General features: G+C 44.4%; 1 protein-coding gene across 1 annotated transcript; it reads right to left on the bottom strand.

The window, feature by feature from the left end:
- Window positions 1-576: 576 nt before the first annotated feature.
- LOC142490681 (uncharacterized) lies at window positions 577-15,030 on the bottom strand. The gene is made up of 6 exons (XM_075593102.1): window positions 13,929-15,030; window positions 13,272-13,577; window positions 11,796-11,873; window positions 10,634-11,430; window positions 836-944; window positions 577-626 (listed from the first exon to the last, which is right to left on the bottom strand). Exons 1-6 carry the CDS (start codon window positions 14,545-14,547, stop codon window positions 577-579), a joined length of 1,959 nt encoding a protein of 652 aa, XP_075449217.1. The 5' UTR covers window positions 14,548-15,030.
- Between the last annotated feature and the right edge of the window lie 7,297 nt (window positions 15,031-22,327).

Genomic DNA, 22,327 nt, shown 5'->3' with positions numbered 1-22,327 from the left:
CCGATTAGTGTTTGACACTCCTGGATGCAGTGATATGGCGGTATCTTCTTTGTTCCATATTTCGCAGGGTCGGAGATCTGTGGCGTATTACACTTTGGAGTTCCGGACTATTCCAGCAGCGACAGACTGGAATGATGGGGCTCTCTCCGCTGCCTTCTGGCAAGGGCTTTCGGAGACCCTAAAGGACAAATTGGCGGCTCGTGAGAGGCCATCCTCCCTAGAGACCCTGATCGCTCTCTGCGTTCGGGTGGATCAGACACTTCTGGAGAGGCGGGCTGAACGCCAACGTTCTCGTACTGCTACTTCTCTGTCCTCTAATTCCAGATCTCCTCTTCCTGCACTGCCCACACTGGAAGCCCCGGAACCCATGCAACTGGGCACATTTCACCTCCCTTCTACGGAGCGATTACGTCGGAGGAATGAAGGGCTGTGCTTCTATTGTGGTTCTCCTGGGCATATCCTACCACGCTGTCCTTTGAAGCTGGGAAATGCCAACGCCCAGTGAGGTATGGGGGAGTCTCATTGGGTATCATCTCTGCTTCTTCTCTTCCCTCACAGCATCTCCCTAAATGTCTCCTATTGTCGGTGCTCCTTAAGCACGCGAATATCCAGACCCCTGCTAAGGCCTGGAACAGGAAGGAAAAACGAAGCACTGGTTCCACTGAAGTAAAAATAAACACAGAGGCCCTGCTAAGGCCTTCCTTGATTCTGGTTCCGGAGGAAATTTCATAAACCAGGCGTTTGCTACTCAGCATGACATTCCTCTCTGGGAGAAGGCCTTTCCGGTCGGATTAGAGGCGATTGATGGTCGACCCCTGCAGCCAGCCTTTCTTACCTTGGAGACACTTCCTCTTGAACTCTCTATGGATAATGGACATTCGGAAATGATCTCTTTTGATGTCATTCACTCTCCTTTGGTTCATATCATCCTGGGCTTGCCTTGGCTGCAATTACACAATCCCATCATCAATTGGACGGCCGAGGTTCCTGTTCTATGGAGATCCTCTCAAGTAAGAGTGTCTGCTCCATCCACAGCGGTATTGGCCGTCCTGAAGACCACGTCCCCACAAGACGTCTCCCTTCCGGACGTCTATTCGGAGTTCCTGGATGTCTTCAGTAAGGCCAAATCCAAGGAGCTTCCCCCTCATCGCCCTTTCGACTGTCCGATAGACTAAATTCCGGGTGCTCCATTTCCCAAAGCCAGGTCTTATCCGTTGTCTTTGCCTGAGACTGAGGCGATGTCCCAGTGTAACTCAGAACAGCCTTGCTAAGGGCTTCATTCGGAAATCTAGTTCTCCCGCTGGAGCAGGATTCTTTTTTGTAAAGAAGAAGGATGGGACGCTTCGCCCCTGCGTCGATTTTCGTGGCTTGAACAAAATTACCATAAAAAAATCGTTATCCTTTGCCTCTTATTCTGGAGCTCTTCGATAGACTGCAAGGCGCGACCATTTTCTCCAAACTTGACCTAAGAATAGCATACAACCTGATTCGCATCCGCAGAGGAGATGAATGGAAGACATATTCAACATGAGCAGTGGTCATTATGAGTACCTGGTGATGCCGTTCGGGTTGTGCAATGCCCCTGCAGTCTTCCAAGACTTTATGATCGAGGTTTTTCGTGACCTATTGAACTCTTGTGTAATTATCTACTTGGATGATATCCTCATTTTTCTAAGACCCTCGAAGAACACATTCTTCATACCAAGAGGGTGCTCTCTCGTTTACGGGCCAACAAACTCTATGCCAAGATGGAGAAGTGTGTCTTTCATCAATCTTCTACTACCTTCCTGGGGTACATTGTCTCGGATCAAGGCTTCACCATGGATCCGGAGAAGCTCAATTCCGTACTCGAATGGCCTCAACCTAACTCCTTAAAAGCGATTCAGAGTTTCCTCGGCTTCGCAAACTATTACAGGAAGTTCATCACTGGCTTTTCTACTTTGGTGGCACCCATCACGGCCCTTACCAAAAAGGGGGCCGATCCGGCCTCATGGCCATTGGAAGCCACCCGGGCCTTTGAATCTCTTAAAAGAGCATTTGTCTCAGCTCCGATCCTGCGACATCCCGTCCCCACCCTCCCCTTTACTTTGGAAGTTGACGCCTCCGACGTAGGAGCTGGTGCGGTTCTCTCCCAAAGGACTACTCCTGAAGACAAATTACACCCTGGTGGGTTTTTATCTAAAAAAAATTCTTCTGCAGAAAGAAATTACGACGTGGGGAATAGGGAATTGTTAGTCATAAAGATGGCTTTACAAGAGTGGAGGCATCTCCTGGAAGGAACCAAAGAACCCATTTCCATTCTGACGGACCACAAGAATCTATCCTACATTGAAGGCGCTCATCGCCTTAGTCCTCGTCAAGCTCGTTGGGCCCTGTTCTTTTCTAGGTTTAATTTCACTATCTCTTATATTCATGGGACTAAGGGCCTCATGCAGTAAGCGTTGATAAGGGAGTTATCGCCATTTTATAGCCAAAATTGGGTTTGAGATTCAGTAAGCGCCGATAAGTGCTTGATATCGCCATGTTTCGGAGCCAATTATTTTGTTATGGGCAGTCGGCTGCCGATAAGCCTGTTTTCGCCACTGATCGCCACTTTTTTAAATCGGCTGGATTCAACAAAAAAAAACAGCTTATCGGGCCTGATCGGCACTACGAAATTGAGATGTTATGGCCAATTTCTCCCGCCAACTAAAGTTGGCAGTTTGGAGGGGAGAACGATCGCTAAGGCTGCCGGAACGGCACTTAGAAAAAAAAATCTTCTGTACATCAATGGAGTCAATGGAGCGGGGACGTATAACAGTATAGTACTGTTTACGTTTCATTGCTCACAATACAAACGTCATTTGCATTACAGTGTGGGGGCATTCCCTGCATTGTGTCACAGCTGACGTGTATTATTTGCATAACATTATACTTTTACATGTTTGCAGCATTTGCGGGTCACATTACTCATCATGTGATGATGTGCCAAGGGAAAATACTATACTCAACTCTTAAAGGAGAACCTCACATCATATCACACATTTTACTGAACTGAGCGACAATTATTTACATGATGTTACACATGTCACACATGTCACACATACACAGTATATTCATCTTCCTTTACATTACACAATGCTTGTAATGTGACACGCATCTTTAAACGTTCATGTACATCTGTCTTCTCATGTTTACATATACTTTTGGGTCCTCCCTATTTTCATGACGTCACTTATTGGACGCTCAATCACATTGCATGTTTACATTGTAACCGTAGCATTACAAGCACTTCAACCTAACTTATACACACATGTACAGTAATTCAGCATTGGGACACCTTGTTAACTCATTCTATACCAACTATCCTCCTTACAGAAATGCATGCATATGCACACGACTATTCATTGTTGTCAACATGTCACAATAACATGCCTAATTACACATGTTACACAAAACTTTTCCCACGTCAATCTCAGCCTTTTTGCCTAATTACATGACTGACTGTTGCGTTCACAAGTGTTACATGCATTGCACATGCAACTATTTATTTGCAAGCAATGTTTCTACAAAGGTTCACGTCACATCATTGCCAAATATCATCATTCCCTGCAGAATACACACAACAAATACTTATAACAAGAACTGCACACAGCTTGCCACAGAAGTACTTTATTATGTTAATGTAACACCTTGCATTTTACTATGTCACCTGACATCATCACATACCTATTTAAAGGACGCCCATTACCTGATCATTCACAGCTACTCATTTCAAAATGTTGAGATTGTTTAGGAGACGGAGGAACATTCTTTTCTATGACATGCTTGATGATGAAGACAATCATATAGGGCAAAAGAGGGACACACCGAGGGACAGTGACAGGGACAGTCACGCGGATACGACAGAGACAGGGAGAGGGACAGGAGATCAGAGGAGAAGACAGAGGAGACAAGTTGTGCCTCGTCCGCGTCTGTACAGGGAGAGAACCCTGTTAGATGGGATGAGTGAGGAGGAGATTGTAAGTCGCTATCGTTTGAGTTCAGCAGCAATCTTAGCTCTTTATCAGGAGAAAGGGGAGATTTAGATTTTTTCACAGCCAGAGGTCGTGCAGTCCCTGGGCTTGTTAAAATGCTGTGCTCATTACATTATCTTGCTTCCGCGTCATACCAGACAACTGTGGGCATAGTGGGCGGGGTCTCGCAATCTACATTCTCGCGGGCCTTGACCCAGTCAACTCAATAGACGCGCTAGGAATTATATTCATTTTCCTGCAGAGGCGACAGCGTGGCTGGAAGTCAGGACTGGCTTTTATAATATAGCAGGGATACCATGTGTGCTGGGTGCAATCGATTGCACACATGTTGCTTTGATTGCACCTAGTCAGACTGAGCATGTGTACCGCAATCGTAAGCACTACCATTCACTCAATGTACAGGTGGTATGTGATGCGACGATGAGGATAATGCATGTGGTACCCAAATTCCCTGGTTCCAGTCACGATTCCTCCATCCTGAGGAACTCTTCAGTCTTCCATGCGTTCGAAGAGGGACATTTTGAACATGGTTGGCTGCTGGGTGAGTACACATTTACATGTTCTAACACAAAACACATTTTTATTTAGGAATGTTGGCATTGTACAATTTGATCACTAATGTCAGCTTATGTGTGCTCCATTCATTATAGGTGACTCAGGATACGGAATTAGGCCGTGGCTCTTGACTCCGGTGCTAAACCCTCAAACTGAAGCAGAGGAGAGGTACAATGCAGCCCATATATCTACAAGATCTGTTATAGAGAGGACATTTGGCCTACTCAAGACCAGATTTAGGTGTCTGGACAGAACTGGTGGGGCTCTTCTATACAAGCCTCAAAAAGTGTCTGATATTATCCTTGCCTGTTGCATTTTGCACAATGTTGCACTCAGGCACAATGTACAATCAGACCTAGCTGAGCCTTTGGTAGACGAGCATCCCACCCATGTAGCTGCTGAAAATGAACAAACAGCCAGTGGTGGCCAGACACGCCAGAATCTCATCAATTCATTTTTTTCTTGTAAGTAAAAACATATATGTTCCAAGTTCTACTTTTATAGTTACATTATGTTATCTTAACAATAATGTTTTTTTATATACCCTTCTGGTAGGACACAGATGAATATGGGTTGCACACCTTTCTTTTCTCTGCTGTGTGCACAAAGGGATGTGGCACCGGTATGTTATTGTTGCACAGGTTATATAATCCCTCTTCAATTGTTCTTTAGTTGTGTGTATGTGAATACAACTGGGGTAACAAAGCACTAATATTTTAGCATTGTGTTGTTCCTTATGCTAACACAATACACATATTATGCCCATACTCATTCATGCTTCTAGTATGCTTACATACAATGTTATTGGTGCAGTGTAACATGTACATCCATATGATGTGTACACCAGCCTGATTTACATTTTGAATGTCATGAAATATACATGGTGTTGCACATTTAACACCAAATACACACTTTGCTGTGTTGTTTACGGTACTGAAGATGGCATGTCAATGTTTGCAATTTATATATTGTTCCTTTGCATTATAGGTATATCTCCAGTATGACTGATCATGGTATGTATATTTGCTGACATCTCTCATAAGATGTGCCTACATCAATCTTCCTATAATTATTTGAAGTCAAAACCCAACATATTGGTTTAAACACAAATGTTACATATATGTACTTTCTGTATCATGTATATGCATTTAGCTACTCTTGAGCTTTCATGTGCATTGTATTAGAAAATGATTACTCACATTTCATCACATTTTATGTATGTTTCCTTATAAATTCCATTAATGTAATATAGAGGTGTTTGGAGACAAGGGGATAACTGTAGTTATTTCTTTACTTACGGGAGATCATTCATCACGGATGAAATTGACTGATCATAAAACTCCATGCATGAATGCCTGCAATCACAACAATGCGTACTACATCTTATATTTAGCAATGTTGGTGTTTTGTAATGCTAGGAATTAATAGTCAACATTAATTTAAATTTGTGACATGTGTATGTATAAGTCACACGTGTGTGGATGTGTCCTACATGTACCAAGTGTAAAACTGTTAACAGAAAACACAATTTTGTTGCAAATGTTACTGTCATTTAGCATTTCTAATTTACCAATATGACAATGTTGGTAATATTTTTGCTATATAAATCACGTCACTTCATCATTATCATGATGATAATTATCAAGTATTGTCACAATTGTAACGTCAATCACGTGCACATTAGCATAGACACACTTTGTAAGACAACTGTTTGTGTCTGTATCAATTTGTGTAGGATCCATGTATAACACCGACAAATGATAACACCAGCTTTATTATGGTAGCTTATATCATCATATTGACTATACTATGTATTTTTAGAACGTTTAATAAACACAGTAAACTATAGTTAGTTAGGTTAATGAAATATACACAGAAACGTACTTCATTACATGATGTTGATGTCATAATCAGAACATCATGCATTGTAGGGGACCACAACATCTGGCCAATAACATTATTTGCTACAGTCCCAAACCATTTTATCAACATACCCATGTAACAAGAGATTTTTAACAAGAAATGGCTAGTTGGTTGTAAGTGTCCTTTACATTGGGAGAAGGAGTGGCTCAGTGAGTAAAGACACACACTGGCACTGAGATTTTGAAGCAGGGGAGTCTGGTTCAATTCCCGGTGTCGGCTCCTTGTGACCTTGGGCAAGTCACTTTATCTCCCTGTGCCTCAGGCGGCAAAAAATAAATTGTAAGTTCCACGGGCCAGGGACCTCAGCCTGAAAAATGTGTCTGTAAAGCGCTGTGTACAACTAGCAGCGCTATACATGAACATGCTCATATTATAATTATTATTATTATTATTATTATTGTTACATAGTTTCGACAGTCATACGTTCCATTACACAATAGAATTCACAAATGTGTTAGCAGAGTGGGAATGGTTGTTATATATAAAACACACCATGCCATAAAATGATAGTAGTCATTAAAGAACACTCAATAAAAATTCATGAGGCACTATTTTGCAACATCATTATGTTAATTAAGTGCTTATGCAATATAGGCATAAGGGTATCACATTTTTAATTGTTTGTTAATAAGCGCTGCAAGCAATATAAAATTAGTTCCATATGTAGTATAGTAGTCGGTGGCTCCTCCTCACAATCATCTCATATAAAGGTAGACTCTTCTGAAATCATACATTGATCCGATTGTATCTTCCCCGACATCTCTGAAATACAGCAAACACATGATGGTCAAATATGGCACCTTACTATATATGTATCCGTGACAACGCATTACACAGCTCTATATGATTGTGTACATACACACGTCACTCACTTATATGTTAGAAGTACAAGTGTACATCAGTATGTAATGTTTCTTTAAATTTGTAGCAGGCATAACTATGTATATGATGTGAACGTTGCCTGTATACTGAAAAATGTGCGCGCACATCTTAGTGTGCGCACGCACTTCACGCTTGGCTGCACTAACTGTTAGCGCATGCGCAAAACAAAGCGTACGTTGTGCGTTCAATACATCTTGAAAATACCATTAAACATAAAATCTTTATTTCAAATACAATGAATACGAAACTACATTCGTTCTAAACGAGTACATCTGTATTCTTTTTAAACAGACGTGTTTGGACAGAAAGGACGGCCGATAACACAATGCGCAAATGCAATACGTGTGACGTCATGTTAAACCAGCGTGAAACGCACGCTAACACTCCTCCCACTCAATTAACATTCGGCTAACGCCCACTTTACGGCTACAAACACTGAGCCGCACACATGACACACTGCAGTTACCGTTACTATAACAAAACATGACAGCCAATAGGCTTTGAGGCGCGCACTTCGCTTGGGGGCGGGACTTACATCCGTAATCCTTTTTAAGGACGCCTTGGGCCATGACAAGGGTCCCACGTCATACGTGGTGGACCCGCTTTTAAATGTTGCATGATAACAAAACAGGTATGTGTTAGAGTTATGTTAAAATGTTGCTAATATGGTTAAAGGGATAGGAAAGTACGTATATTTATTCCGTCAGCAATGTGTACTACTCTTTCAGGTTATACTATATTGTATTCGGCAACAATTTCTTTGTGATCGCTACATGTTATGCAGTCTGCAATGTTACGCTGTATCCACGCATTGAAAGGGAAAATGGTGGTTAAAAAAAAAAAAAAAAAAAAAACATTTAAACGCATAACGGTTGTTATATTTACCATTCTTCTAGAATTAACTCTTCGTCTGGCTGCAACTGGTCGCTCCAGAAATGCAAGGCATTTTCATCCACGCTTGACCCACCCGCTGAATCCAGTATGACACACATCTCCTCCATGAAGCGCTCATAGGAATCGCCACTGCTTTCTTCAAACAATTGGTCGGGAGGTAGGTTCATTTCTTCTGGTTCCCATTCCAATGCATTTTCAGCTGAAAGGCTTGGTACATAATCATAGTACTTTTGTTGTTGTACAATGTGGGTTTCAGGAATGGAGGGTGCAGATATTGCAGCAGGTATCGATTCACACGGAACAGTAGTAGCGGATCCATTGCTATTGGCATTAGGAATAAATATGCCTTTCACAACAATATATGTGCCCTCTTTCAGGGTAAAATGCTTTTCCTTTGCAATCTTCCAGAAACCATAGGTGTGTTCTAGCTTATCCTGCACACGTTCAAAAAAGTCATTAGTTGATAAAGTGAATCTTATTGAGGAATTAAAATTCCGCGCATGCCTACGGTCTTGGTAATAAGGATATTTAGCTCGAATCAAATCATAGATTTGGCGTGTGCTTGCTTTGTGTCCGCGACTGTTTAAAATTGCTTCTGAAACCATGTACTTATACCCTAAAAGGGGATTCATATTGTTAACGAATTCATCAGCCATGTCAGAGTAGCACAAAAGATGTGTGCAGTTCTGTCTTCTTTGCTCGTCAAAATGATTCTGCTCAATGGCTAACAAATTCCTGTGTTTCGTTTTCAAGGTCAACAAAAGTAACTACTTTTACTCCTTATTTCAAACGCCAATTGGATGTGTCCTTTTAATTGGGTTAAGTTTTGTGGTTAGTGATAGGCGAATGTGGGAAAAACATGTATCATTTTTTTATCTCGTTTGTGAAAACATTCCTACACTTATTTCAGTAACATTGAGTTTTCTAGAAAAATAACAAAGAGCACTGTGTGAAAATAGTGCTTAGACAGCCATATCAGTAAATACACACACCTGCAAAATGAAATGTTTTTTTCCCACATACATTTCTGTGTGTATTTGAAAGTCTGGTTAACTACCTGTCTGCATGAGTTTAAATACGTGTGTATCTATATATATATAAATATATCTCTCTCATAAAAATATATATATATATATAGTGTATATTGTACTATATGTATAGTGTGTGTGTGTGTGTGTATATATGTATATGTATATATATATATATATATATATATATATATATATATATATATATATATATATATATATATATATATAATGTATCTTTTTTTTTTTTTTTTTTATATTGCAGGAGTACACACAACATATTGATGGCAGTAAGTAGGACTTGTATGAAACCTATTTAAATGGTGATAAACATGAGTGAATTAAGTAATAAACATTTGTTTGCACCCAATAATGTTAGAGGCTCACACTTAGTATAGTTGTCAAACATTAGGCCTGTATTATTAAAATAGTGTGTTTTCACAAGGAAGCATGAAGTGTATGTTTTTTGTAAATACATCTATACCAGTTTAGATAGTACTATATATATACACACACACACACAGTGTGTGTCTGTGTGTGTGTGTGCATATATCAATACATACTACATATATTTTAGTATAAATTCAGAGATGTTCTTGAAACAAGAACACATAAATGATTAAAGGACAACATTACAATGGCCACCAAAGGTAAGTAATATTTAACACAAAATCCTGCTGTACACGTACAAGAAAGATGTTTGCAGTTAAATAGGTGCTTTTATAATTGCATGAAAATAATATGCACATGCAATGATTACATCAATTAACACACCCAAATGCAATGTTTTGCTGCAAAGTCAATGGCAGCTTCTCTAAACTTAGCAACTGGCTCCTGGTGGACCATTACTGAACAGACGATTACAACATAAATATTTATAACACAATTAATTATGAGTGTTAACATTTCCAAAACTTCACGTGTACAAGAACATAGTTGAAAGTTTGGAAACAACACAGTCTTCAGCATACATACAATAGTAATTAGATAATCTGAAGTCAACAAAACAAGGCCAAAGACATATTTTCTGAATTATAACATTTATTTTTTTTGTTCCTTTTGCGAGCGAGTAACAGGCCTGCTTGTTGTCTCTTGAATTTTCCTTTTTCTTTTGCCACCAACTTTAGGCACAACAGAGCCACTTTGAGTGGCCTCTGGCACTTCACGGGCAGGGCTTGTGGCCAGTGACTGTTCACCTACGGGGCTTGTGGCCAGTGACTCACCTACAGGGCTTGTGGCCAGTGACTCACCTACAGGGCTTTTGGGCAGTGATTCACCTACAGGGCTTTTGGGCAGCGATTCACCTACAGGGCTTTTGGGCAGCGATTCACCTACAGGGCTTTTGGGCAGCGATTCACCTACAGGGCTTTTGGGCAGCGATTCACCTACAGGGCTTTTGGGCAGCGATTCACCTACAGGGCTTTTGGCCAGTGACTCACCTACAGGGCTTTTGGGTAGTGACTGTTCACGGACAGGGCTTGTGCCCACTGACACATGTGAGCAAGTTGGTAGACACTGCACAAGTGATGGTTGGTCTGTTTCATGTGTGTCTTGTTTTGTTTTTGTCGCCTCCTTTGTAGGTGTCTGCTGCTGAATTTGTACAGATGGCAGCGGTAGGATGTCATCAGGAACCTGCACAGCAATGTCTGCTACTTGACCGGTAACATTTGGGCCTGGTGAATGAATATCAGATGAATGTGGTGAAAACTGACCTGCATGAACAGATCCTGGCTGGGAGGTGTTGAATTGTGGTACATTAGTCATTCTCCAGTAATTAGCTTGTGTTTGCTGAACAACTAATGCTTCGAATGAGGTGTTGATTTTTTGCAACTGTTTAGGCACTTCAATGAAGACTCTGTGGAGATGTGCCAATTGTGAAACTGTTTCTTCCTGCAGTGCAATCATCCTTTCCAGCACTGTCATCAGGTCAGAATGGCGACGATTTTCTGCTTCCACAATTTTTCCCTCAGAAGCTACAATTGCATCATATGTGGTATTTGCTGGACGTTTTGGCGGTAAAACAGTTTCAATTGGAACCTCTTCATGGTCACTTGCTTGTATTTGTGTGTCTATGGCGGCGGCGGCGGCATCATCATCATCATCATCATCATCAAAATCCTCTTCATCATGTTCTACAAATAAATGTACACATTATTAAATGGCATGTTAATCTCTGCTGTGTTACTATGTAATTGTACTGTGTCATAAGTAACAACTAACATGTTTCCATACGTTTTATAACCTCACATTAAAAACTACCTTGACTTAAGAATAATGTTTGGACTCAGTATGAAATATGAGTGAATGAAAACTTGCTGTAAACTCACAACTCCTACATGATAGTTAACATCACTAACACAATACAAGTTGCCTTACACTTCATTTTCACTGACACTAAGTAATCCTATTTAAAGAAGATGTGCAAAACAAATAATGAACATGACAACATAACATATAGAAGAGCACATATTATATGGCCACCAACTGATACACTCACCTTCTAGGTGTGTTGAGCTGGCTGACCCAGGTGAAGACACTTGTTCAGTCTCAGGTGACACATGTCCTTCAGGGGCAACTATATATAACAATAACATAAGTTTTACATTTACATGTGTAAATATTGAACAAACAGTTATTGTATGTTCTGTATTTATGAGTACCTAACAGCATCATTTCCTTAACCCAAAATGTGTGTGTGAAAGTGAACATAAATAGTTGTAATAACAATGTACATGCCTGTGTACTTAGAACTTTTGAGTTCCCTAACATAAAACATACTATGTTCCTGCAGTAATGCGTGAGGATAAATAGATAAAATTTGTACATAAAAATCATATGTTGTGTAGTGATATCAGTATCATAATGTACATAACTATCATGAGATGACCATTCACAATGGTTATCATGAAGGTGGTCATATTGCAAAAAGTGTTGTTTTTGGTAGAGGATATGTGTGGTACATTAATATAAGATGTGGCACACCTGAATGTGGCTGTGACTCAACAAGACAACACATGCAGTGTGTGATAATGTGTCGTTGATAGTAGTAGTTCAACTATAGATATGAGTGAACTAATGTGTGACGTACGCTTTGATAAGTAATGAGTTGTTGGGGCATTTAGTAGCTAAAGTGTAGCTTTCAAATGAGTGTGATTAACTTCAGTTGTGCTAGTCAGGTTGTAAGAACGGTATTCCCTTCCCCAAAAAGCCTAATCAGCCACACCTTTCAATTACTTGAAACAGGTGAAAATGGTGTGAACTAAGTTGACCCTAAAATGAGGCTGTAATTAGTGTGTGTGCTGAACCCCACCCCCTCTGTTGAAGTGTATGCTGTGATGAGATATTAATTGCAGCTGCTTTAACACAATGGTAGATGAGCTAAATAGTCGTGTGCAGTTTTTAAGTTATGAAAACAATGACATAAAATATGATACGTGTGCCTCATTATGCTGTCTGTATATGACTTAAAGCAAAAATGGACCTTTTCATAAACAACTATAGATGTGTTAGTGCAAGTGATGTTTGTAGGCCGTTGCATGCAATATATTTGATGCATGCTTAAAATAGGCAGTAATGTCATGTTTGTCGGAGTAAAATAAATAAAATACACAATAATATTATACATATTTCTTTTCTGTACCTGTAGCTAGTAATAATTTCTCATTAACATGTGTTACACATGTGTACTACCCTGTTGTTCCCCATCTTCGCCCACCATCAATTGCTTCCACTGCAGCAATGCATTTTGGGAATTCACATGTAAATGAGCACGCAATGGCACGTGCTATATTAGTTACTGCTTTTAGTAGGACTACAACATATATGTCTATTTTGAGATATATATATATACAGAATCAGACATATACATATATAGATGCAGGTATGCTTATATTGTGAAGACAGTATAAAAAGCAGTGTAACTATGCAAAATAACTGTAAGCAACGACACGCCTAGTACAGTAATATTTCTCACCTGGTGGAAATTGTGAGGGGTAAATTCCTATATCACAGTCACCAGGTAAGCCTTCCACGACGACGGGAAGTAATTTTGCCCGAAGCAGCTCCTCCAATGGACTTAATATGAGACGTTGTGGTGTCGGGCCACCTCCAGTGCCAGTAGCATGCACGCGTTGGTGTTGTATTTTCTTTTTCAATTTGGACCTAATATCATCAAATCTCTTGTGACAATTCCGCTTGTCCCTCACATGATTCCCACACGCATTGACACCAATGACTATTGTGTCCCACATTTCTTTTCTGCTTGCTGAACTTGTCCGCCCTTGAAAAACATATAAAATATATGAGGTAAATGAATAATAATAGAAGCACCAGTTTCCTACACTGCTAGCTGTTCCAAGAGATAGCAAACATGCTGTTTTATGTGTAATATGTGAAGCACATGAGCATTCACTACTAAACCTATACATGTAAGCAAGGTTGCATTCATATTGTATGCAGTTATGGCAAATTGACCGCCTGTGTTTAGTTGTCCTTGTAAGGCATGATAAAAAGCTGTGTTTCCAGACTAATTAACATAGAAAGATATTCTGAACCCATATTTGCATATGAACAAAACTCAGATGACCTAGGATCACATGTATTTGAATAATAAATGTAAAGGTACACTTACCTAGTAAATGTCCATATATACTGTCATAGTGCTCCAGAATGCCAGTGACAAGAGCTGTATTTTCCTGGTCATTGAAGCGAGGATTACGTGGCTTCTCCACACGTTTCTTCCGAGCAGGTTTAGGGTCAGAGCTTGGCTGGTGCTGACTGGACTCTCCTTCTTCCAATGGAAGAGCCTCCAAAAGCTGCCCACCAGCAAGCACGCCACCACCATCCACCCCATCAGCAACTGCGCCACCAGCAGCACTCACAGCACCAGCACTCCCACTCCTAGCACCAGCACTCCCACTCCTAGCACCAGCACTCCCACTCCTAGCAACAGCACTCCCACTCCCAGCAACAGCACTCCCACTCCCAGCAACAACACTCCCACTCACAGCAACAGCACTCCCACTCACAGCAACAGCACTCCCAGCAACAGCACTCCCACTCCCAGCAACAGCACTCCCACTCCCAGCAACAGCACTCCCACTCCCAGCACCAGCACTCCCACTCCCAGCAACACCACTCGGTGCACCAGCAACATCACTCCCCTGAACAGTACGTTCACTCCGACGCGTACTCGCACGAGTAGCACTCCCACTCCCACCAGCATCACTCTTCCCACGCTTTGCGGGCATACTTCCAGCACTCACAAAAAACAGACAACTAATGTACAGCCAATCACACGAAACACTTCCACATATAAAACAAGACAAAGATGTAAACAAAACAACAATGGACAAAGCTCACCCAATACACAACAAGTCTCTCCGTCAATATGCAAATGTTCAATCAGCCAGCTCTGTGCGTCTCTCTCTCTCTCACTCCCAACAACACAGAGAATGATTAGCAGTACACGTTGCCTTTAAATATGGCGCACAATCCAAAACATGCTTGTTTCGCCTGATTCAGCAAGATTTGTGATTGGGCAACCTATCAGCACCCCGCCACGCACGCCGATACACCTGTGTGTGATCGGATAATCATCGTGAGAGTGGGCGGATTTGTTTTCGGGTTGATTTTGAATGTATTCGGCACTTACTGCATACGGAGAGGAAAAATCGCCATTAACATGACTAATCGGTAAGCTTGCCGATTTCACTTAATCGACGCTTACTGCATGAGGCCCTAAGAATATCAAAGCGGATGCACTTTCCCGCCAGTTTATCACTGAGGAGAAGTCTCAAGATATCCCGGAGAATATTCTACCCCCCCCCCCCCAGTTGTTTATTGCTGCCGCTTCTTTTGACATTCTAGACAAGATTCTGGAATCCCAGACTCAGGTTCCCAAAGGGTTGGAAGTTCCTGATGGTCGTCTTTACGCGCCTCCACGTTTTCATCTCAAAATTCTGGAATGGGGACATTTCTCCAGATCTGCTGGCCATCCCGGCTTTAAGAATACCAATGATTTAATTTGACGAACCTTCTGGTGGCCCAACATGTCGAAGGATATCAGAGCTTTCACCTCTTCATGCCCAGTCTGTGCTCAAAATAAATCTGTCCGTCAAAAACCTTCCGGTCTTCTTCAACCCCTCCCGGTACCGGATCGTCCGTGGAGTCACATTTCTATGGACTTCATCGTGGATCTTCCCCCATCTAATGGCATGACTACCATTCTCGTAATTGTCGACAGATTTTCTAAGCAAGCTCATTTTTTTCCCCTCAAGGGTCTCCCCAATTTTAGTACTTTGGCCGACATTTTTGTAAAGGAAATCTTCCGTATTCATGGTGTCCCGTGGTCCATTGTTTCAGATCGGGATACGCAATATGTTTCTAAATTCTGGCGTGCATTTTCCCGAGGTTGGGCATTACCCTTCATTTTTCCTCAGGCTACCACCCCCAAACAAATGGGCAGACCGAACGTACACTGGCGACACAGTTTATTGCACTGCGGCCAGATCCGCAAGCCGGGAGATTTCCCGGCTTGCTAGTGGCCGCCCCTCGGCGTGCCGCGCGTCACCGACGCGCGGTCACGCGTCATCGGGAGCGTGCGCCCCCTGCACGCGCGTCCAGGGCTCCCCGAGGGAGCCCTGGTGTCCCGCGATGTGGGGGATGGCGGCAGGGGGTTCCGGGGGACCCGGCGGACCCGGCAGCGGGAGGGAGAGCGCCCCGATCGGAGGACGCTCTTCCGCTGCTTCGGCACGCGCCCGTCACCCTCCGGCGCGCGCCAGGCTACTGCTGCGGCCGAGAACGGGCAAATGCTCGAATAAACTCGGCCGCAGCAGTATGAACCAATCCCTGTAACAGTATTTACGTTGTTTTTCTTCGGACTCTCAGGATAATTGGGCTGAGTTACTCCCTTGGGCTGAATTCGCGATCAACTCTCTTAAGAACGAGTCTACCCAAGAATCACCATTTTTTATTAACTACAGATTTCACCCTACTCGTCTTCCCATGCATCCTTCCAGGTCCGAAGTTCCGGCAGCAGATGAGAGGGTATCTTCCTTACAGGAGTCATAGAAAAGGATTCAAACAGTGCTTCAAAAATCCATGTTAAGGCAGAAGAAAAAAGCATATAGGCTCCGTCAGGAGGGCCATAAGTTCCTCCCTGGAGTGAAGGTCTGGCTTTCTTTAAAAAATATCAAATTGAAGGCCCCAACCCCTAAATTGTCTCCCAGGTTCCTGGGCCCATTTTCTATTCTGAAACAGATTAACCCTGTGGCCTATCAACTCCAACTGCCTCCATCTATGAAGATTTCACCAGTCTTCCACGTTTCCCTTTTGAAACCTTTTATTCAAGGCAAACGGTTCGCTCACCCCTCCCTTCGACCTCCACCTCCCATTGTACCTGGACAACAGGACTTTGAAATTCAATCTATCATTGATTCTCGCATCTCCAGGGGCAAACTCCAATTTTTGGTCCACTGGAAGGGATACGGACCTCAGGATCATTCATGGGTTTCACATTCGGATGTTCATGCTCCTTCCCTACTCAGACGTTTCCACCAAAAATTTGCCCTCAAACCATGGTAGGTTCATCCGGAGTCCGACCCTCGAGGGGGTGGGTACTGTAAGGATCCACACTGCGGGTACACTGTACCCGCGTCCAGCGCATCCTTACCTTTTTCTCAGGCCATTCAGGCTCCCCGGTGGCATTCCCCGCTCCTGGCTGCTTTCCCTGCACCGTCAGCCCTACGGGCGCACGCGCGCACCCAAGCCGCCATTGGTTGGCTCCAGGCGCCTGACTCCGCTTCTGCTGGCGCTGCACACGCTACTTGCGTGTCCCCGCTCGGATCCCGTCAGCTCCGCCTCCCCGCTTCTCCCTCCTTACCTGATCCTTCCCCTGTCCGTCCCTCTGCTCCTCCCCTTCTTCTCTTTGCTCCTGGATCCTCCGGTGCACCTTCCCCATGCTCCGCCTCCTCGGACGTCACGCACATGCCCGGCATGCCCCTTCCCCATCTGCCTTGCCTCTCAGGTCCTCCTTCCCTTTCTATCCCTTCCCTTGTCCGTCCCTCCATTCCTCCCCTTACTCTGACCACTCCCTTTGCCTCTAGCAACTCTCCTCTATCTGGGCCTTATCTTGCTCACTCCTCTGTTCCTCCCCTCACTCCCATTGGTTTCAAACTTCCTCACTCTGCTCTCCTATTAGGTTCCTCTTCAGGCCGCTCCTCCGTCTCTCCCCTTTCTCTGATTGGTCCCAGCCCCCTATATAATCCCTCTTCTCCATTTCCTCTTTGCTCTGCATAGCTTCTGTACCATGGTGCTGTCAGCTGGTGCCTGGCCTCTTTTGTCTTTTTCAGTGCTGCTCCTGTCCCTGGCATCTTTGCTGACCTCCCTGGATTTGATCCTTGCTTTGAACTCTACTACGCTGCTCTCTGGAACCCTTTGGACCTTGCATTGGACTTCTACGCTGCAGACCTCTACAACCCTTGGACACGGCACACGGACAAACTACTACGCTGCTCTCTACACTCCACGACCCAGGCTTACGGACAATCGATTACGCTGCCCTCTCCAATCCACAACCCTTGGCATACGAACTTAACCCTTCTACGCCGGAGCTGTCAAGTATGGTATCATTTACATTCTTGTTACCCGGACCACCTACGCTACTACCACTCTCCGGCCGTGCCCCCGTTTGCTGCTAGGTGTGTGGTTTTACCCTTTCCACCTCAGTCCCGGGGTCTCGTCTGGCTTGTGGGCAGGCCGAGCGTTACATTATGCAGAGCCCAACAGACCCAGACCCCCCTGAGGTGGAAGATACCTTAACCACTATTTCCAAACACTTTAATTTTTTGGACAACCAAGTCTCCACTCTTAACCAGCAAGTTAATATCCTATCTCTTCAGATTCCCCAGGGTAGTGTCCCCACGTCTTTGTAAGGAATCGGGGGCCACGTCCCTTGCGGCGTGACTCCTCCTTACCCACTACCAATACTGCAGCGGCTGCTGCCCCTGCCCCCCATCGCTACCCATGCCGCCGCCCAATGCATACCTTGAACTCTGCTGTCGCCATCTTGGATTCTGGCACTGGTGTTACAGACTCTCAGCTGTGCTCCACTACTTCCTGGTCTCTCAGCCACTCACGAGCAGCTCCTCGACACGCCTCCGCCATGCCCCTCGTCCGGATTGGTCACTGTCGCTTTAAATATCCTGCTTTGGCTTCACTTCCTTGCCGAGCATAGATCCTTATGGGATGTTACCTGTGTTTCTGCCACAAGCCCTGTTCTTTCGTTACGTATCTCTGTTTTTGTTTCCAGTTCGTTGTACTCGTCCAGTTTCCTCCAGGCTTGCTGCTGCTATGCTGAATTCCTGAGTTCCTGGTTCTTACAGACCTGCTTCGTTTGCGCTGTAACACGGGGTTACTAGTGCTGCCTGGTGGTGTGCCTATTGCGGTCAGTCTTCCCTCTCCTAGACCGGAGCCATGGGTCGTGGACGCCACTCGCGTAAACCTCGTTCCCGACCTGCAGCGATTGCGCTGACGCAAAAGGACCAGCTTGATTTCCTGTTGCCGACTCCCTGCTTTAACTACGACTACCCGGATATCTCCTACCCCGACCCTGGCTTGCCCAACAACTATGCTGTTATCTCCAGTCCTGAACCCGGCCTGTTTGACTATGAACTGTGCACTCCGGACCAGTCTGAGCGGTATAAGGTCGGTGATTTCATAACCCAGTCTCAGCCCCGCGGTCCGGTCCCGGTTTGTGGCGAGCACAATCGTGACAGTATGCTCGGCCCCACAAAACCGGACCGCGCCGTGGCGGGGGTTGGTAAATGTGTAACTGCACCTATGTTCCAGGCTGCGGACCAGTCCCTGTTTGAAGAACAGTATTTGTTTGAAAAACTGCCTCCGCCTAATCTTGCTTGTAGGTACGAAGGGTTAACCCCTGCAGAAAGACTGACTCGTAAAGAAATACTGACTAAATCTCAGGAATGTAGAGAGTTAAAGAAGATGTTTCAAGCCCAGTACTCCCAACTGCTCCTTCTTAAGTCCACTCCGGGACTGGAAACTGGGGATTTTGGGGTACTGGTTCAGGCCATAGACACCACCCTTAAATTATTCCTGGAATTTGACATGAAAATAAGTGAGCGTGAACCTCTACTTGCTGCCTACGCACAGACTATTCACAAACCCTTTTCTGTCAATCTTGTTGTTAAACCTGTGGGGGCACCTCCCTCTCCAAAAAATGTCCAAACCACCCCACTATCACTGCCCCCTAAGGTAGAAGCTGCCATGATTTCTAGCCCTGATTGCACCTCCCATTGCTTAAATCCCAAAGATATGTCTGCCTTAACCCCTGCCAGTCAGGTCTGTGAGGTTCCCGTGGAGTATACTTGTATTTCCAAAGCTACGGCCCTAGTATCTGAGAATCTACCCTCACTTTCTAACTCAGAATCCCTAACTCCTGCCCTTGAGGTTTTTCTGCTTTAACCCCTGATAGGCAGCTCTGCGTGCTCCCCATGTCAGAGAAAGAACCCCTTCTGCTTCAAAGTTCTAAGTTAGAATCCCTAAGCTCTGTTCCCGAGCTCATTCCTATATTAACCCCTGCAGGTCAGCCCTATGAGCCTCCTTTTGTAATCCCCTGTTCGCCAGCTAAGGCCACATCCTTGGCTCCAGAGGAGGAACTCCTTGTATCCTCAATTTCAGAGGCAAATCTCCCTCTTTTTGACTCTCAGGTACTATCTGCATTGATCCCTGTAATCCTTGCTGCCCCCAGGCTAATGCATCATTTCTAGCATCAGAGAATGAATCCCCAAGTCTGACAGCAGAGGTTGCACTGAATGACTCCCCTAAGCTTGCTGAGTCCTTGAATTTTGTTTACTACAATCCCCCTGCTTCAGCTCAAGTTTCCGTTGCCGTGTCCCTTGGAACTTCTGCTAAAATCCTGGTTCCAGTTAAAGGTATTCAGGAACCGGGTTTTTCTCTAAGCCTGTTCGCAGAATCCCCTCTCCCAGGTATTTCGCTGACCCAGTCTGTCACTCAGAATGCTGAGATCCCTGCTTCAGCACATAGTTCCCTTGTCATGGAATCTGTAGTCTTTTCTGATTTCCCAGACACTCCTTCCCAAGCAACCCCTCCAGAGATCAGCGTATCTGCTGTCACCCCCTTATTACAGTCAGAAACCACCCTGCCTACATTACAAATTCAGGTGTATAAATCTGAACTATTTTGTCTTCCTTCACTTGCTAAACCTCAGTCCTTTAGCACTGCATCTGAATGTGCTCCAGCAACCGTTGGGTTATTTAGGGCTAAGATTAAAACCCCTGTGTTAAAGGATACCTTCTCACACATATCCTGCAAAACTAGAACTTCCGTGATTAGTCCTAAGTCACTTTCCACAGTATCTGATTTTCTTATTAGTGTAACCCAGACACCCACATCACTGGCTAGCAGTTCCGTTATCAGAATTTTTGCACTAGTAAACATACCTATTTCTGATTTTGTCATGACAAGTACCCCAGTTAGGGCCCTTGCAGTTTTTGATAAAACTCTTTTTCCTACTAAGGTTTCTGCTGTTAAGAGTTTCCCCGGTTCCAACTTACCGCTTATTGACCCTCTAACTTCCCCAGTACCTGTCACTGAATCCCAGGTGTCAGCTTCAGACGCTAGTTCTCCTTCTACCAGTGTCCCTGTTACTGATTCTGAGCCTCCAGCTCCAGACACTAGCTCCCCTCCCTCCGCTGCCCCTGCACTGCCTGATTGTCAAGTTCCAGATATTAAAGATCCAGAGCCTACTCACACTCCTATGACAAGTACGATGCCCTTGGAGTTCGTTGCAGCACGTAATCCGCCTCATGCGGTTGTTCAAATCTCTGCAAGGCCCTGTATACCTTCCCCGGACTCTGGTGCCATATCCGAAGTAACCCTTGCTGCGCTCCAAATCACCAGTGCGGGAAGGCAGTTTCTTTTCACGGACCATTCGGTGGCCCCTGAAGTACCTCAGTATGACTTTAACTATGGGGTTTCTCTTCCTGTTGTCTCTGGCTTGGACTCTGGGAAGTGGAGATCACAGACTATATTGTCTCTCTCTGAGCGTTCTACAATATTTGGTAGCTCCACTAATGATTGCTTCTCTGCCTCAGCGAACCCATGGTTATCCCTCACGGAACTTTCTGTTGTGCCTGCGTCCTCTGTGTTGGAAATACTCAGTTCACACCTCAAGATTTCTGTCCCTAAGCCTGGTTTACTGTTCACCTTGTCATCTACTATACCCATACCTGGCAATGCACCCACCCACCCTATACCCTCGCTGACCACTACCCGGAAAACCTCTGGAGGAGAAGACCCTCTCAAATTTCCACGTGATGATGTCAGCAAAGACTTTGTCTGTCCGGAAGGTCGCCCTGATAAGCTCTTTCAACTATTGGTGCCTCTTGTCCTGAATTTTGGAACCATTACTAGGGACTGGGCTCCCAGCGGGGGCCCTTCTGCCGTTTCTGCTCCAGAACCCCTTGGTTATTCACAGCCTTGGATTTCAAAGCCATTTCGCATGGCGAGCCACGTACCAATAATTTCTCTACCACCACTTTCCTATCCTAAGTTTGTACTCGCCAATGAACTGCTGGTTTACGGATGCCCTGCTCAACTAAAACAATTTAGGAATAAATCCATGTCTCCGAGACCAATGAGTGCCCACGAGTCTCTGGACCACAACTCTACTCTCCATCCTAGACAATTCCGGAACAATTCCAGGTCCCCCAACTCTAGGAGTGGTTATGATCGTCCTGAGGTCGATCCTGAAGGGGGGGGTACTGTAAGGAATCGGGGGCCACGTCCCTTGCGGCGTGACTCCTCCTTACCCACTACCAGTACTGCAGCGGCTGCTGCCCCTGCCCCCCATCGCTACCCATGCCGCCGCCCAATGCATATCTTGAACTCTGCTGTCGCCATCTTGGATTCTGGCACTGGTGTTACAGACTCTCAGCTGTGCTCCACTACTTCCTGGTCTCTCAGCCACTCACTAGCAGCTCCTCGACA

The sequence above is a fragment of the Ascaphus truei genome, chromosome 3 (assembly GCF_040206685.1).
Source record: "Ascaphus truei isolate aAscTru1 chromosome 3, aAscTru1.hap1, whole genome shotgun sequence".
Lineage (NCBI taxonomy): Eukaryota > Metazoa > Chordata > Amphibia > Anura > Ascaphidae > Ascaphus > Ascaphus truei.
This window is presented reverse-complemented; position numbering and strand designations above follow the sequence as displayed.

What these genes read in the sequence shown, in the direction of transcription:
- LOC142490681 (XM_075593102.1), bottom strand. Translation starts at nt 14,547, where the DNA reads ATGCCCGCAAAGCGTGGGAAGAGTGATGCTGGTGGGAGTGGGAGTGCT. An exon ending in TATATATGGACATTTACTAG is followed by an intron (nt 13,578 to 13,928) that starts GTAAGTGTACCT and finishes ATGTTTTTCAAG; the next exon opens with GGCGGACAAGTTCAGCAAGC. An exon ending in CAAGAGGAAGTGTCTCCAAG is followed by an intron (nt 627 to 835) that starts GTAAGAAAGGCT and finishes TTCCTGTTCCAG; the next exon opens with GCCTTAGCAGGGGTCTGGAT.